The sequence below is a fragment of the Salvelinus fontinalis genome, chromosome 15 (assembly GCF_029448725.1).
Source record: "Salvelinus fontinalis isolate EN_2023a chromosome 15, ASM2944872v1, whole genome shotgun sequence".
NCBI classification, from domain to species: domain Eukaryota; kingdom Metazoa; phylum Chordata; class Actinopteri; order Salmoniformes; family Salmonidae; genus Salvelinus; species Salvelinus fontinalis.
The window spans coordinates 3,765,484-3,782,457 of record NC_074679.1 but is presented as its reverse complement, the minus strand read 5'-3'; the positions used below and the strand labels follow the sequence as shown (position 1 = coordinate 3,782,457).

Below are 16,974 nucleotides of genomic sequence, written 5' to 3'. Positions count from 1 at the left end.
CATGACATATAGCATCAACATGTTTAAAAGAAATCTGATTTCCCCCTAGCTAATGATTGTCTGCAGTCGGCTTTGATCGTAGTGTAATGAGACAGGCAGAGAGAGTGATGAGACAGGCAGAGAGAGTGATGAGACAGGCAGAGAGACTGATGAGACAGGCAGAGAGAGTGATGAGACAGGCAGAGAGAGTGATGAGACAGGCAGAGAGAGTGATGAGACAGGCAGAGAGAGTGATGAGACAGGCAGAGAGAGTGATGAGACAGGCAGAGAGAGTGATGAGACAGGCAGAGAGACTGATGAGACAGGCAGAGAGAGTGAGCTCGTCCGTGGTGGTCGGCGAACCCTCAAGCTTCTGGCTCGTTCGCTCTGCGTGGCATCGACTGTTCCACAAAACCATGCTGAAGTGGTCAAGTCTATATCCACGTTTATAAACAAAGAGTCACTACAGTTCTAGTTTTTTTTTAGTTAATTTTATCAGAGAGGAGGGTGAGCAACATTTTTTTTTTTATAGTACAAGGGGAGAAATATATTTTCCGTTGGGGGAGGAGGGATACATTTAACCCAGTCGAACCAACCTCTCTCTGTTCCTCTCTTCCAGACATGGATGAGTGTGAGACAGACTCCCACCAGTGTAACCCCACCCAGGTGTGTATCAACACAGCCGGAGGATACACCTGCTCCTGTACCGAGGGCTACTGGCTGGTCGGGGGACAGTGTCAGGGTAAGAACCTGTGTGTGTGTGTGTGTGTGTGTGTGTGTGTGTGTGTGTGTGTGTGTGTGTGTGTGTGTGTGTGTGTGTGTGTGTGTGTGTGTGTGTGTGTGTGTGTGTGTGTGTGTGTGTGTGTGTGTGAAAGTTGTGCAGCGAATGGTAAGTTCTGGGGTTTCCACCCATTGCAGACAATGAAATCATATTATTTCAGGAGTAGGCCAAATACTATGCTATATCGTCATTACGGAAATGTCAATCATTACTATATGTGGAAATACACTATATGTTTAAAGTGTTTTTTGCTGTGTGTGTGTGTGTGTCTGCACGGTGTGTGTGTGTGTCTGCACGGTGTGTGTGTGTGTGTGTGTGTGTGTGTGTGTGTGTGTGTGTGTGTCTGCACGGTGTGTGTGTGTGTGTGTGTATGTGTCTGCACGGTGTGTGTGTCCTTGGCAGGTGGGGACACACCTTGCTTTTCCTGATTGTTCCAGGTCTCTTTGTGTGTCCAGACATTGATTAACATCCATCTCTCTGTGTCCAGATATTGTTTAACTTCCATCTCTCTGTGTCCAGACATTGATTAACTCCCATCTCTCTGTGCCCAGACATTGATTGACTTCCATCTCTCTGAGTCCAGATATTGATTAACTCCCATCTCTCTGTGTCCAGACATTGATTAACTCCCATCTCTCTGTGCCCAGACATTGATTGACTTCCATCTCTCTGTGCCCAGATATTGATTAACTCCCATCTCTCTGTGTCCAGACATTGATTAACTTCCATCTCTCTGTGTCCAGACATTGATTAACTCCCATCTCTCTGTGCCCAGACATTGATTAACTCCCATCTCTCTGTGCCCAGACATTGATTGACATCCATCTCTCTGTGCCCAGATATTGATTAACTCCCATCTCTCTGTGTCCAGACATTGATTAACTTCCATCTCTCTGTGTCCAGACATTGATTAACTCCCATCTCTCTGTGTCCAAATACTGATTAACTTCCATCTCTCTGTGTCCAGATATTGTTTAACTCCCATCTCTCTGTGCCCAGACATTGATTAACTCCCATCTCTCTGTGTCCAAATACTGATTAACTTCCATCTCTCTGTGTCCAGACATTGATTAACTTCCATCTCTCTGTGTCCAAATACTGATTAACTTCCATCTCTCTGTGTCCAGATATTGTTTAACTCCCATCTCTCTGTGTCCAGACATTGATTAACTACCATCTCTCTGTGTCCAGACATTGATTAACATCCATCTCTCTGTGTCCAGACATTGATTAACTACCATCTCTCTGTGTCCAAATACTGATTAACTTCCATCTCTCTGTGTCCAGACATTGTTTAACTTCCATCTCTCTGTGTCCAGATATTGTTTAACTCCCATCTCTCTGTGTCCAGACATTGATTAACTACCATCTCTCTGTGTCCAGACATTGATTAACATCCATCTCTCTGTGTCCAGACATTGATTAACTTCCATCTCTCTGTGTCCAGACATTGATTAACATCCATCTCTCTGTGTCCAGACATTGTTTAACTACCATCTCTCTGTGTCCAGACATTGATTAACTTCCATCTCTCTGTGTCCAGACATTGATTAAGTTTTATCTCTCTGTGTCCAGACATTGTTTAACTTCCATCTCTATGTGTCCAGACATTGATTAACTTCCATCTCTCTGTGTCCAGACATTGATGAGTGTCGCTACGGGTACTGCCAGCAGCTGTGTGCCAACGTGCCAGGCTCCTATTCCTGCTCCTGCAACCCTGGCTTCCTCCTCAACCCCGACAGCAGAACCTGTCAAGGTGGACACACACACACACCGTGCAGACACACACACACACCGTGCAGACACACACACACACACACACACCGTGCAGACACACACACACACCGTACAGACACACACACACACACACCGTACAGACACACACCGTGCAGACACACACACACACACTGGCATCCATGCATACACCCGTATACACACACACACACACACACACACACACACACACACACACACACACACACACACACACACACACACACACACACACACACACACACACACACACACACACACACACACATATATAAAGTGCCTTTTGGAAGTATTCACAGCCCTTGACTTTTTCCACATTGTGTTGTGTTACAAAGTGAGATTAGAATGTTTGTAATTGTCATTTTTTTGGTCAACGATCTACACAAAATACTCTGTAATGTCAAAGTGGAAGAAAAATTCTAGCATTTGTTAAAAAATAATAATAATAAAAACACTAATATATTGTGATTAGACAAGTATTCAACCCCCTGAGTCATTACATGTTAGAGCAGGGGTGTCAAACTCATTCCACGGAGGGCCTAGTGTCTGCAGGTTTTTGGTTTTTCCTTTCAATAAAGCCCTAGACAACCAGGTGTGGGGAGTTCCTAACTAATTAGTGATGTTAATTCATCAATCAAGTACAAGGGAGGAGCGAAAATCCGCAGACACTCGGCCCCCCGTGGAATGAGTTTGACACCTGTGTGTTAGAACCACCTCTGGCAGCGATTACAGCTGTGAGTCTTTCTGGGTAAGTCTCTAAGAGCTTTCCACACCTGTATGTGCAATATTTGCCCATTTGATTATTTTCAAAATTCTTCAAGCTCTGTCAAGTTGGTTGTTGATCATTGCCAGACAACATTCACTGTCTTCTTGGTAAGCAACTCCAGTGTAGATTTGGCCTTGTGTTTTAGGTTATTGTCCTGCTGAAAGATGAATTCATCTCAGTGTCTGGTGGAAAGCAGACTGAACCAGGTTTTCCCTCTAGCATTTTGCCTGTGCTTAGCTCCAGTCTGTTTTTTTTATCCTGAAAAACTCCCCAGTCCTTATCTATTACAAGCATACCCAGAACATGATGCAGCTACCACTATGCTTGGAAATATGGAGAGTGATACTCAGTAATGTGTTGTATTGGATTTGCCCCAAACATAACACTTTGTATTCAGGACAAAAAGTTAATTGCTTTGCCACATTTTTTGCAGTATTACTTTAGTGCCTTGTTGCAAACAGGATGCATGTTTCGGAATATTTGTATTCTGTACAGGCTTCCTTCTTTTCACTCTGTCAATTAGGTTAGTATTGTAAAGTGACTACAATACATTGTTAATCCATCCTAATTTTTCTCCTATCGCAGCCATTAAACTATGTAACTGTAATTTGAAGTCACCAGTGGCCTCATGGTGAAATCTATAGCCTAGTGGTTAGAGCGTTGGGCTTGTAACCAAAAGGTTGCAAGTTCAAATCCCCGAGCTGACAAGCTGTTGTTCTGCCCCTGAACAAGGGCCGTCATTGAAAATAAGAATTTGTTCTTAACTGACTTGCCTAGTTAAATAAAGTTTTTTTTTTTTTAAAGTCTGCTTTTTACATTTTTACCCATCTACCAATCGGTGCCCTTCGTTGCATTGAAAAACCTCCCTGGTCTTTGTGGTTGAATCTGTGTTTGAAATGCACTGCTCAACTGAGGGACCTTACAGATAATTGTATGTGTGGGTTACAGAGATGAGGTAGTTATTCAAACATACAACTTATTATGTGACTTGTTAAGCACATTTTTACTCCTGAACTTATTTAACCTCTACTGGAACGCTGACCAACAAAAAAATAAATAGAAAACACATGTTTTTTTTCTTTGTATTATCTTCTACCAGATCTATTGTGTTATATTCTCCTACATTAATTTCACATTTCCATAAACTTCAAAGTGTTTCCTTTCAAATGGTACCAAGAATATGCATATCCTTGCTTCAGGTCCTGAGCTACAGGCAGTTTGATTTGGGTATGTCATTTTAGGGGCACATTTTTTTTTAAAGGGTCCGATCCTTAAGAGGTTTTAATCTTGTCATAACAAAGGGGTTGAATACTTCTTGACTCAAGACATTTCAACTTTTTAATTTCTAATTAATTTGTAAAAAAAAAAAGTAAAACCACAATTCCTTTTTTTATAGTAGGCCAGTAATCCGTTTTAAATTCAGGCTGTAACACAACAAAATGTGTAAAAAGTTTGTGGTAATAACCTTGTGGTGATGTTGTAGTGAAGGTGATACTCTAACCTCCTCTCTAGACGTGGACGAGTGTGAGGACAACCCCTGCGCCCACGGCTGTTTCAACACCTACGGCTCCTACATGTGTAGCTGTGAAGAGGGATTCGAGCTGGCTGCTGACGGGACCACCTGCAATGGTGATGACGAGAGATCCAATAGGTTCTGTGGTGCTGCAACCAAAGAGAAGGGTGGCCATCCCCTATGGCACCCTATTCCCTATAGAGTACACTACTTTAGACCAGAGCCCTATTCCCTATGTAGTGCACTACTTTAGACCAGAGCCCTATGGAACCCTATTCCCTATATATAGTGCACTACATTAGACCAGAGCCCTATGGCACCCTAATCCCTATATATAGTGCACTACTTTAGACCAGAGCCCTATGGAACCCTATTCCCTATAGAGTACACTACTTTAGACCAGAGCCCTATGGAACCCTATTCCCTATAGAGTACACTACATTAGACCAGAGCCCTATGGCACCCTATTCCCTATATATAGTGCACTATGTTTGACCAGAGCCCTATGGCACCCTATTCCCTATATATAGTGCACTACTTTAGACCAGAGCCCTATGGCACCCTATTCCCTATATATAGTGCACTATGTTTGACCAGAGCCCTATGGCACCCTATTCCCTATATATAGTGCACTACTTTAGACCAGAGCCCTATGGCACCCTATTCCCTATATATAGTGCACTACTTTAGACCAGAGCCCTATGGCACCCTATTCCCTATATATAGTGCACTATGTTTGACCAGAGCCCTATGGCACCCTATTCCCTATAGAGTACACTACATTAGACCAGAGCCCTATGGAACCCTATTCCCTATAGAGTACACTACATTAGACCAGAGCCCTATGGAACCCTATTCCCTATATATAGTGCACTATGTTTGACCAGAGCCCTATGGTGCACTACATAGGGAATAGGGTGCTGATTGAGACACTAGGTTGTTGCAGTGAGACAGATAAAGGAGGTCTATGGTGACCTAGTGATTCATAACCATCATTATGTTATATCTGCTATTGGTCTGTCATCATTTGTGCCCCTCCTTACACGTTGAACTGTAATTCTTGGGCAATATTGTAATGACAGTGATGACTATGATGTGATGTTTTATGATGTACTGTGATGTACTGTGATGTACTGTGATGTTATTGTGGTGTACTGTGGTGTACTGTGATGTACTGTGATGTACTGTGATGTTACTGTGATGTTACTGTGATGTTACTGTGTTGTTACTGTGATGTACTGTGATGTACAGTGATGTTACTGTGATGTTACTGTGGTGTACTGTGATGTACTGTGATGTACTGTGATGTTACTGTGATGTTACTGTGTTGTACTGTGGTGTACTGCGGTGTACTGTGATGTACTGTGATGTTATGTGATGTACTGTGATGTACTGTGGTGTACTGTGATGTACTGTGGTGTACTGCGGTGTACTGCGATGTACTGTGATGTTATGTGATGTACTGTGATGTACTGTGATGTACTGCGGTGTACTGTGATGTTATGTGATGTACTGTGATGTACTGTGATGTACTGTGATGTACTGTGGTGTACTGTGATGTTACTGTGATGTACTGTGGTGTACTGTGATGTTACTGTGATGTTACTGTGATGTACTGTGGTGTACTGTGATGTTACTGTGATGTTACTGTGATGTACTGTGGTGTACTGTGGTGTACTGTGGTGTATTGTGATGTTACTGTGGTGTTACTGTGATGTTACTGTGATGTTACGTGGTGTACTGTGGTGTACTGTGATGTTACTGTGATGTTACTGTGGTGTACTGTGGTGTACTGTGATGTTACTGTGATGTTACTGTGGTGTTACTGTGATGTTACGTGGTGTACTGTGGTGTACTGTGATGTTACTGTGATGTTACTGTGGTGTACTGTGATGTTACTGTGATGTTACGTGGTGTAACTGTGATGTTACTGTGATGTACTGTGATGTACTGTGTTGTTACTGTGATGTACTGTGGTGTACTGTGTTGTTACTGTGATGTACTGTGGTGTTACTGTGATGTACTGTGTTGTTACTGTGATGTACTGTGGTGTACTGTGATGTACTGTGGTGTACTGTGATGTACTGTGTTGTTACTGTGATGTACTGCAATGTACTGCGATGTACTGCGGTGTACTGCAATGTACTGCGGTGTACTGCGATGTACTGTGTTGTTACTGTGATGTTAATATGATGTTACTGTGTTGTTACTGTGATGTACTGTGATGTTACTGTGGTGTTACTGTGATGCTACTGTGATGTACTGTGGTGTACTGTGATGTTACTGTGATGTACTGTGATGTACTGTGATGTTACTGTGATGTACTGTGATGTTACTGTGATGTACTGTGATGTACTGTGGTGTACTGCAATGTACTGTGGTGTACTGTGGTGTACTGTGATGTACTGTGATGTTACTGTGATGTTCTGTGATGTTACGTGATGTACTGTGATGTACTGTGGTGTACTGTGATGTTACTGTGATGTACTGTGATGTTACTGTGATGTTACTGTGATGTTACGTGATGTACTGTGATGTACTGTGGTGTACTGTGGTGTACTGTGATGTTACTGTGATGTTACTGTGATGTTACGTGATGTACTGCAATGTACTGTGGTGTACTGTGATGTACTGTGATGTTACTGTGATGTTACGTGATGTACTGTGATGTACTGTGATGACTATTAATGCTGTGTATCTCCTGTAGACCTGGACGAGTGTGGTTTCTCAGAGTTTCTGTGTCAGCACCGATGTGTGAACACCCCTGGCTCCTTCCAGTGTCACTGTCCAGGGGGATACTACCTTTACGAGGATGGGAGGAGCTGTGAAGGTATTCAGGGACACCTACTGTACTAACCCTAACCTGTCCAGGGGGATACTACCTTTATGAGGATGGGAGGAGCTGTGAAGGTATTGGAGTCCTACTGTACTAACCCTAACCTGTGAAGGTAATGGAGTCCTACTATACTAACCCTAACCTGTCCAGGGGGATACTACCTTTATGAGGATGGGAGGAGCTGTGAAGGTATTGGAGGCCTACTGTACTAACCCTAACCTGTCCAGGGGGATACTACCTTTATGAGGATGGGAGGAGCTGTGAAGGTATTCAGGGACACCTACTGTACTAACCCTAACCTGTCCAGGGGGATACTACCTTTATGAGGATGGGAGGAGCTGTGAAGGTATTCAGGGACACCTACTGTACTAACCCTAACCTGTCCAGGGGAATACTACCTTTATGAGGATGGGAGGAGCTGTGAAGGTATTCAGGGACACCTACTGTACTAACCCTAACCTGTCCAGGGGGATACTACCTCTATGAGGATGGGAGGAGCTGTGAAGGTATTGGACACCTACTGTACTAACCCTAACCTGTCCAGGGGGATACTACCTTTACGAGGATGGGAGGAGCTGTGAAGGTAATCAGGGACACCTACTGTACTAACCCTAACCTGTCCAGGGAGATACTACCTTTATGAGGATGGGAGGAGCTGTGAAGGTAACCAGGTAGACCTACTGACAGTAGTCTGTAACCTGTCAGCATGACAGGAGACTGACTTACTGGGTAAATCTCAGTATATCAAATCACATGTTATTGGTCACATACACATATGTAGCAGATGTTATTGCAGGTGTAGCGAAAGGCTTGTGTTCCTCGCGTTGTGTCCTCTCTCCTCGTTTCTTACTCAAAATGTCAGAGGAAACTAAGGATCTTCACTTCAAAGCTACCCTCGTTAACCTCTGGCATTTTGGGAAGGTGATGAGAATACTTTTTAGATTCACCCCGGGACTAACTTTACCATAACCTTTCTAGATAGGACTAGATAGATGTAAACCTACAGTAGGTATCTCTCCAGGAACAGGGTTGGAGAGCCCTGGACTAGATAGATGTAAACCTACAGTAGGTATCTCTCCAGGAACAGGGTTGGAGAGCCCTGGACTAGATAGATGTAAACCTACAGTAGGTATCTCTCCAGGAACAGGGTTGGAGAGCCCTGGACTAGATAGATGTAAACCTACAGTAGGTATCTCTCCAGGAACAGGGTTGGAGAGCACTGGACTAGATAGATGTAAACCTACAGTAGGTATCTCTCCAGGAACAGGGTTGGAGAGCACTGGACTAGATAGATGTAAACCTACAGTAGGTATCTCTCCAGGAACAGGGTTGGAGAGCCATGGACTAGATAGATGTAAACCTACAGTAGGTATCTCTCCAGGAACAGGGTTGGAGAGCCCTGGACTAGATAGATGTAAACCTACAGTAGGTATCTCTCCAGGAACAGGGTTGGAGAGCCCTGGACTAGATAGATGTAAACCTACAGTAGGTATCTCTCCAGGAACAGGGTTGGAGAGCCCTGGACTAGATAGATGTAAACCTACAGTAGGTATCTCTCCAGGAACAGGGTTGGAGAGCCCTGGACTAGATAGATGTAAACCTACAGTAGGTATCTCTCCAGGAACAGGGTCGGAGAGCCCTGGACTAGATAGATGTAAACCTATAGTAGGTATCTCTCCAGGAACAGAGTTGGAGAGCCCTGGACTAGATAGATGTAAACCTACAGTAGGTATCTCTCCAGGAACAGGGTTGGAGAGCCTTGGACTAGATAGATGTAAACCTACAGTAGGTATCTCTCCAGGAACAGGGTTGGAGAGCCCTGGACAAGATAGATGTAAACCTGCAGGAGGGTATCTCTCCAGGAACAGTGTTGGAGAGCCCTGGACTAGATAGATGTAAACCTACAGTAGGTATCTCTCCAGGAACAGGGTTGGAGAGCCCTGGACTAGATCGATGTAAACCTACAGTAGGTATCTCTCCGGGAACAGGGTTGGAGAGCCCTGGACTAGATAGATGTAAACCTACAGTAGGTATCTCTCCGGGAACAGGGTTGGAGAGCCCTGGACTAGATAGATGTAAACCTACAGTAGGTATCTCTCCAGGAACAGGGTTGGAGAGCCCTGGACTAGATAGATGTAAACCTACAGTAGGTATCTCTCCAGGAACAGGGTTGGAGAGCCCTGGACTAGATAGATGTAAACCTACAGTAGGTATCTCTCCGGGAACAGGGTTGGAGAGCCCTGGACTAGATAGATGTAAACCTACAGTAGGTATCTCTCCAAGAACAGGGTTGGAGAGTCCTTTAGTATAGTATACCTACCTATTGCTTGTTTTGTTTTCATTGTGTAATAATAATATTTGTGATTTGTTGTGATGGATGATGATGTTGTCTAACTGACGTTAATATTTGTGTGTTTGATTTTTGAAGATATCAATGAGTGTGAGACTGGTAACAACACGTGTACAACAGCACAAGTATGTTTCAATTTCCAGGGAGGCTATACGTGCTTGGATCCGCTAAAATGTGATCCGCCGTACGTTGAGCTCAGTGACAAGTAAGTACTCTCTCTCTCTAAGGACTGTAGTCATATTAACCTCTAATTCCTCCCAATCCCGGATCCGGGAGCACCCCCATCAGTAAAAAAGCTGACTAGCATAGCCTAGCATAGCGTCACAAGTAAATAGTAGCATCTAAATATCATTAAATCACAAGTCCAAGACACCAGATGAAAGATACACATCTTGTGAATCCAGCCATCATTTCTGATTTTTAAAATGTTTTACAGGGAAGACACAATATGTAAATCTATTAGCTAACCACGTTAGCAAAAGACACCACTTTTTTACTCCACCATTTTTTTCCTGCATAGGTAGCTATCACAATTTCGACCAAATAAAGATATAAATAGCCACTAACAAAGAAACAACTTCATCAGATGACAGTCTGATAACATATTTATTGTATAGCACATGTTTTGTTAGAAAAATGTGCATATTTCAGGTATAAATCATAGTTTACCATTGCAGCCACCATCACAACTCTCACCAAAGCAACTAGAATAACTACAGAGACCATCGTGTATTACCTAAATACTCGTCATAAAACATTTATGAAAAATACACAACGTACAGCAAATGAAAGACACAGATCTTGTGAATCCAGCCAATATTTCAGATTTTCTAAGTGTTTTACAGCGAAAACACAATATAGCGTTATATTAGCTTACCACAATAGCAAACCACACAACAACATTGATTCAAGCCAAAAATAGCGATAACGTATAAACCACCAAAATATATAAACATTTTCACTGACCTGCTCAGAATTCTTCAGATGACTGTCCTATAACATCATATTACACAATGCATATAGAGTTTGGTCGAAAATGTGCATATTTAGCGGCACAAATCGTGGTTATACAATGAGAAAAGTAGCCAAGCTGCCAAGAAAATGTCGGGAGAAATCTTGGGAGAGGCACCCACCTTCTAATCGATAAATAATCATAAACTTGACTAAAAAATACAGGTTGGACAGCAAATGAAAGATACATTAGTTCTTAATGCAACCGCTGTGTTACATTTTTAAAATTAACGTTACTACAACATACAGCGTGCGTTAAAGCGAGGCTGCACTGAAATTAATGGCGGCTTATGCAATTTACATTTTTCAACAGAACAACGAATTATCAGCATAAATAGTTCTTACTTTTTGATTAACTCCCATCAGAATCTTGGGAAAGGTGTCCTTTGTCCAAAATAATCGTTGCTCGGTTGTAGAATGTCGTCTTCAACGTTGCAATTAGCAGTAAACATTAGCATGTGAGCCAGAGATACCCAACTCCCTAGAACGCCACAAAAATAAATACCCGAAAATCGCAATATACTGACATAAACTGATATAATTCGGTTTAAAATAACAACATTATGATGTCTTTAACGCCTATAACGTCATACTCTCTCTCTCGCTCTCTCTCTCTCTCTCTCTCTCTCTAAGGACTGTAGTCATATTAATGCCTAGTCAATATCTCTCATTATAATTAACTATTGCTATTTTAACGCTTCGAACTTAAAAAATAAAAATATATATTTTTTAAAGGAATTCCTTTATGAAATCAGAAGGTTTTTTTTAAAGCGATACACTACTAGACCAAAAGTATGTGGACACCTGCTTGTCGAACATCTCATTCCAATATCATGGCCATTAATATGGAGTTGGTCCCCCCTTTGTTGCTATAACAGCCTCCACTCTTCTGGGAAGGTTTTCCACTAGATGATGGAACATTGTTGCTATAACAGCCTCCACTCTTCTGGGAAGGCTTTCTACTAGATGTTGGAACATTGCTGCTGTAACAGCCTCCACTCTTCTGGGAAGGTTTTCCACTAGATGTTGGAACATTGCTGCTATAACAGCCTCCACTCTTCTGGGAAGGCTTTCCACTAGATGTTGGAACATTGCTGCTATAACAGCCTCCACTCTTCTGGGAAGGCTTTCTACTAGATGTTGGAACATTGCTGCTATAACAGCCTCCACTCTTCTGGGAAGGCTTTCCACTAGATGATGGAACATTGCTGCTATAACAGCCTCCACTCTTCTGGGAAGGCTTTCTACTAGATGTTGGAACATTGCTGCGGGGGACTTGCTTCTATTCAGCCACAAGAGCATTAGTGAGGTTGGGCACTGATGTTGGGTGATTAGGCCTGGCTCGCAGTCGGCGTTAAAATTCATCCCAAAGGTGTTTGATTTGGTTGAGGTCAGGGCTCTGTGCAGGCCAATCAAGTTCTCCCACACCGCGCTTCCACTGCTCCAGAGTCCAATGGCGGCGAGCTTTATACCACTCCAGCCAACGCTTGGCATTGCGCATGGTGATCTTAGGCTTGTGTGCGGCTGCTCGGCCATGGAAACCCATTTCATGAAGCTCCCGACAAACAGTTCTTGTGCTGACGTTGCTTCCAGAGGCAGTTTGGAACTCGGTGGTGAGGGTTACAATTGAGGACAGATGTTTCTTTACGACCTACGTGCTTCAGGACTTGACGGTCCCGTTCTGTGAGCTTGTGTGGCATATCACTTCACAACTGAGCCGTAGTTGCTCCTAGACATTTCCACTTCACAATAACAGCAGGGAAGAAATTTGACAAACTGACTTGTTGGAAAGGTGGCATCCTATGACCGTGCCACATTGAAAGTCACTGAGCTCTTCAGTACGGGCCATTCTACTGCCAATGTTTGTCTATGGAGATTGCATGGCGGTGTACTCGATTTTATACACGTGTCAGCAACGGGTGTGGCTGAAATAGCCGAATCTACCAATTTGAAGGGGTGTCCACATACTTACGCATATAAAGCGTACAGTTGAAGTCGGAAGTTTACATACACCTTAGCCAAATGCATTTTAACTCAGTTTTTCACAATTCCTGAATTCCCTGTCTTAGGTCAGTTAGGATCACTACTTTAGTTTAAGAATGTGAAATGTCAGGATAATAGTTGAGAGAATGATTTGTTTCAGTTTTTATTTCTTTCATCACATTCCCAGTGGGTCAGAAGTTTACATATACTCAATTAGTATTTGGTCATATTGCCTTTAAATTGCCTCCTTGCTCGCACACGCTTTTTCATTTCTGCCCACAAATGTTCTATGGGATTGAGGTCAGGGCTTTGTGATGGCCTCTCCAATACCTTGACTTTGTTGTCCTTAAGCCATTTTGCCAAAGCTTTGGAAGTATGCTTGGCGTCATTGTCCATTTGGAAGACCCATTTGCAACCAAGCTTTAACTTCCTGACTGATGTCTTGAGATGTTGCTTTAATATCATTTCATCATTTTCCTACCTCATGATGCCATCTATTTTGTGAAGTGCACCAGTCCCTCCTGCAGCAAAGCACCCCCACAACATGATGCTGCCACCCCCGTGCTTCACGGTTGGGATGGTGTTCTTCGGCTTGCAAGCCTCCCCCATTTTCCTCCAAACATAACGATGGTCATTATGGCCAAACAGTTCTATTTTTGTTTCATCAGACCAGAGGACATTTCTCCAAAAAGTACGATCTTTGTCCCCATGTGCAGTTGCAAACTGTAGTCTAGATTTTTATGGCAGTTTTGGAGCAGTGGCTTCTTCCTTGCTGAGCTGCCTTTCAGGTTATGTTGATATAGGACTCGTTTTACTGTGAATATAGATACTTTTGTACCTGTTTCCTCCAGCATCTTCACAAGGTCCTTTGCTGCTGTTCTGGGATTGATTTGCACTTTTCGCACCAAAGTACGTTGATCTCTAGGAGACAGAACGCGTCTCCTTCCTGAGCGGCATGACGGCTGCGTGGTCCCGTGGTGTTTATACTTGTGTACTATTATTTGTACAGATGAACATGGTACCTTCAGGCGTTTGGAAATTGCTTTCAAGGATGAACCAGACTTGTGGAGGTCTACAATTTTTTTCTGAGGTCTTGGCTGATATATTTTGGTTTCCCCATGATGTCAAGCAAAGAGGCACGGAGTTTGAAGGTAGGCCTTGAAAGACATCCACAGGTACACCTCCAATTAACTCAAATTACGTCAATTAGCCTATCAGAAGCTTCTAAAGCCATGACATAATTTTGGGGAATTTGCCAAGCTGTTTGAAGGCACAGTGTATGTAAACTTCTGACCCACTGGAATTGTGATACAGTGAATTATAAGTGAAATAATCTGTCTGTAAACAATTGTTGGAAAAATTACTTGTGTCATGTACAAAGGAGATGTCCTAACCGACTTGCCAAAACTATAGTTTGTTAACAAAATATGTGTGGAGTGGTTGAAAAACGAGTTTTAATGACTCCAACCTAAGTGTATGTAAACTTCCAACTTCAGCTGTATGTCTGTCAGTAACCATGTTTCCATTCAAACTTTTTATGCGAGTAAAGTACGTTGGATAAAAAACCATGTCACGACCGGCTTATTTGGAAACAGCCAATTTGTTGGTGAACTTTCCAAATGTCGACAAAAGGAACGATGATGGTGGAAACGCCTTAACACACAAATATTGATATAATAACTATCATATCAAAGTAAATTTGGAGTCACGCAATGAGATGTTGTGTGGTCCCTCCCTCCCTCCCTCCCTCCCTCCCTCCCTCCCTCCCTCCCTCCCTCCCTCCCTCCCTCCCTCTCCCTCTCCCCCTCCCCCTCCCCCTCCCTCTCCCTCTCCCTCCCTCCCTCTCCCCCTCCCTTTCCCTCACTACCACTCAGGCAACCATGCAGTTTATTAGGCTACAGATGAAATAAATGATGATGAACTCACATGGTGGTGAAAATACAACACGAGGATTTTGATGAGCCGTTCTAATACATTATAGAAGGTCTTATTCTGGTGACATGGATGATCTATGCTCGGGCTGCCGTTTAAAATAAATAACAAATAAATGATCTCGCTCTTTTTTTGTCCGTAATAATGATTTAGGACACTATATCTGCCAGCTGTTGGCTAGAGCACAGGGCCCAATACCTGAGTAGACACATTCGCTATGCAACACGTTTTCTTGTTGCACTAAAGCATCAGTAGTTAAAATGCTTCTGGAAACTTTCTTTCTTTTTTTGGGGGGGGGGGGGGGGGGGGGGGTACATGGGAATTTAACCGCAAAAGTTCTTTTTACGCACACTGTGTCATCATTCACATCCTTTTATCTGCAACAATTCAATTGTGATGGAAATACATCTCTGGTGGGAAAATGCTAATTGTTATGCAGATTTTTTTTTATTATTCTCATGAAAATCTGTTGCCAATTGGATGGAAACCTAGCTAGTGATCATGAGTTGACGTGATACTTGTGATGTTTTAGTTGTGTATATATAAATGTTTCCATATGAGTTTATTGTAAATGTACCTATTATACTGGTATATTATTAACCAAGCTTCAAATATGTTTCCCTCCCTCCCTCCCTCCCTCTCCCCCTCCCTCCCTCTCCCCCTCCCTCCCTCCCTCCAGTCAGTGTATGTGTAGTGCAGAAAACCCAGCTTGTAGAGACAGGCCCTTCACCATCCTTTACCGCCACATGGACCTGTCCTCAGGCCGCAGCGTCCCAGCAGACATCTTCCAGATGCAGGCCACTACCAGATACCCTGGAGCTTTCTATATCTTCCAGATCAAAGGACCGGGCAACGAGGGACGAGAGTTCTACATGAGGGTGAGGGAGGGACGAGAGTTCTACAGGAGGGTGGGGGAGGGAGGGAGGAGCGTTCTACATGAGGGTGAGGGAGGGAGGGACGAGAGTTCTACATGAGGGTGAGGGAGGGAGGAGAGTTCTACATGAGGGTGAGGGAGGGAGGGACGAGAGTTCTACATGAGGGTGAGGAAGGGAGGAGAGTTCTACATGAGGGTGAGGGAGGGAGGGAGGGAGGAGAGTTCTACATGAGGGAGGGAGGGAGGGACGAGAGTTCTACATGAGGGTGAGGGAGGGAGGGACGAGAGTTCTACATGAGGGTGAGGGAGGGAGGAGAGTTCTACATGAGGGTGAGGGAGGGAGGGAGGGAGGGGAGTTCTACATGAGGGAGGGAGGAGCATTCTACATGAGGGAGGGAGGGAGGGAGGGAGGAGAGTTCTACATGAGGGTGAGGGAGGGAGGGAGGGAGGAGAGTTCTACATGAGGGTGAGGGAGGGAGGAAGGGAGGGGCGTTCTACATGAGGGTGAGGGTGAGGGAGGAGAGTTCTACATGAGGGTGCGGGAGGGAGGGAGGGAGGGAGGGAGGGACAAGAATTCTACATGAGGGTGAGAGAGAAAGGGAGGGAGGGAGGGAGGAGAGTTCTACATGAGGGTGAGAGAGAAAGGGAGGGAGGGAGGAGAGTTCTACATGAGGGTGAGCGAGAAAGGGAGGGAGGAGGGTTCTATGTGAGGGAGGTGGAGAGGTCTACATTAGGGAGTGAGGGAAGGAGGGGAGTTCTACAGGAGGAAGGGAGGGAGGGAGGAGAGTTCTACATGAGGGTGAGAGAGAAAGGGAGGGAGGAGGGTTCTATGTGAGGGAGGTAGAGAGGAGAGGTCTACATGAGGGAGTGAGGGAGGGAGGGGAGTTCTACAGGAGTAAGGGAGGGAGGAGAGTTCTACGTGAGGGTGAGAGAGAGGGAGGGAGGAGAGGTCTACATGAGAGAGGGAGGAGAGTTCTACCTGAAGGAGTTCTACATGAGGGTGGTAGTGGAGTAGTGGCCTGAGGGCCATGTAATATAATGCTTTTATATTGGGGATCCATAATAAACCCCAGGAAGAGTAGCTGCTGCCTTGGCAGGAACTAATGGGGATCCATAATAAACCCCAGGAAGAGTAGCTGCTGCCTTGGCAGGAACTAATGGGGATCCAGAATAAAC

General features: G+C 44.0%; 1 protein-coding gene across 1 annotated transcript in view; it reads left to right on the top strand.

Moving 5' to 3' along the window:
- Positions 1 to 16,974, top strand: part of LOC129811221 (fibulin-5-like) — a 79,942-nt gene that overhangs the window by 55,631 nt on the left and 7,337 nt on the right. Inside the window, exons 5-10 of the mRNA XM_055862381.1 lie at positions 599 to 721; positions 2,400 to 2,516; positions 4,812 to 4,928; positions 7,520 to 7,642; positions 10,077 to 10,203; positions 15,604 to 15,802. Of these exons, the coding sequence (XP_055718356.1) occupies positions 599 to 721; positions 2,400 to 2,516; positions 4,812 to 4,928; positions 7,520 to 7,642; positions 10,077 to 10,203; positions 15,604 to 15,802 (806 nt within the window). The remainder of the gene's footprint in view (positions 1 to 598; positions 722 to 2,399; positions 2,517 to 4,811; positions 4,929 to 7,519; positions 7,643 to 10,076; positions 10,204 to 15,603; positions 15,803 to 16,974) is intronic.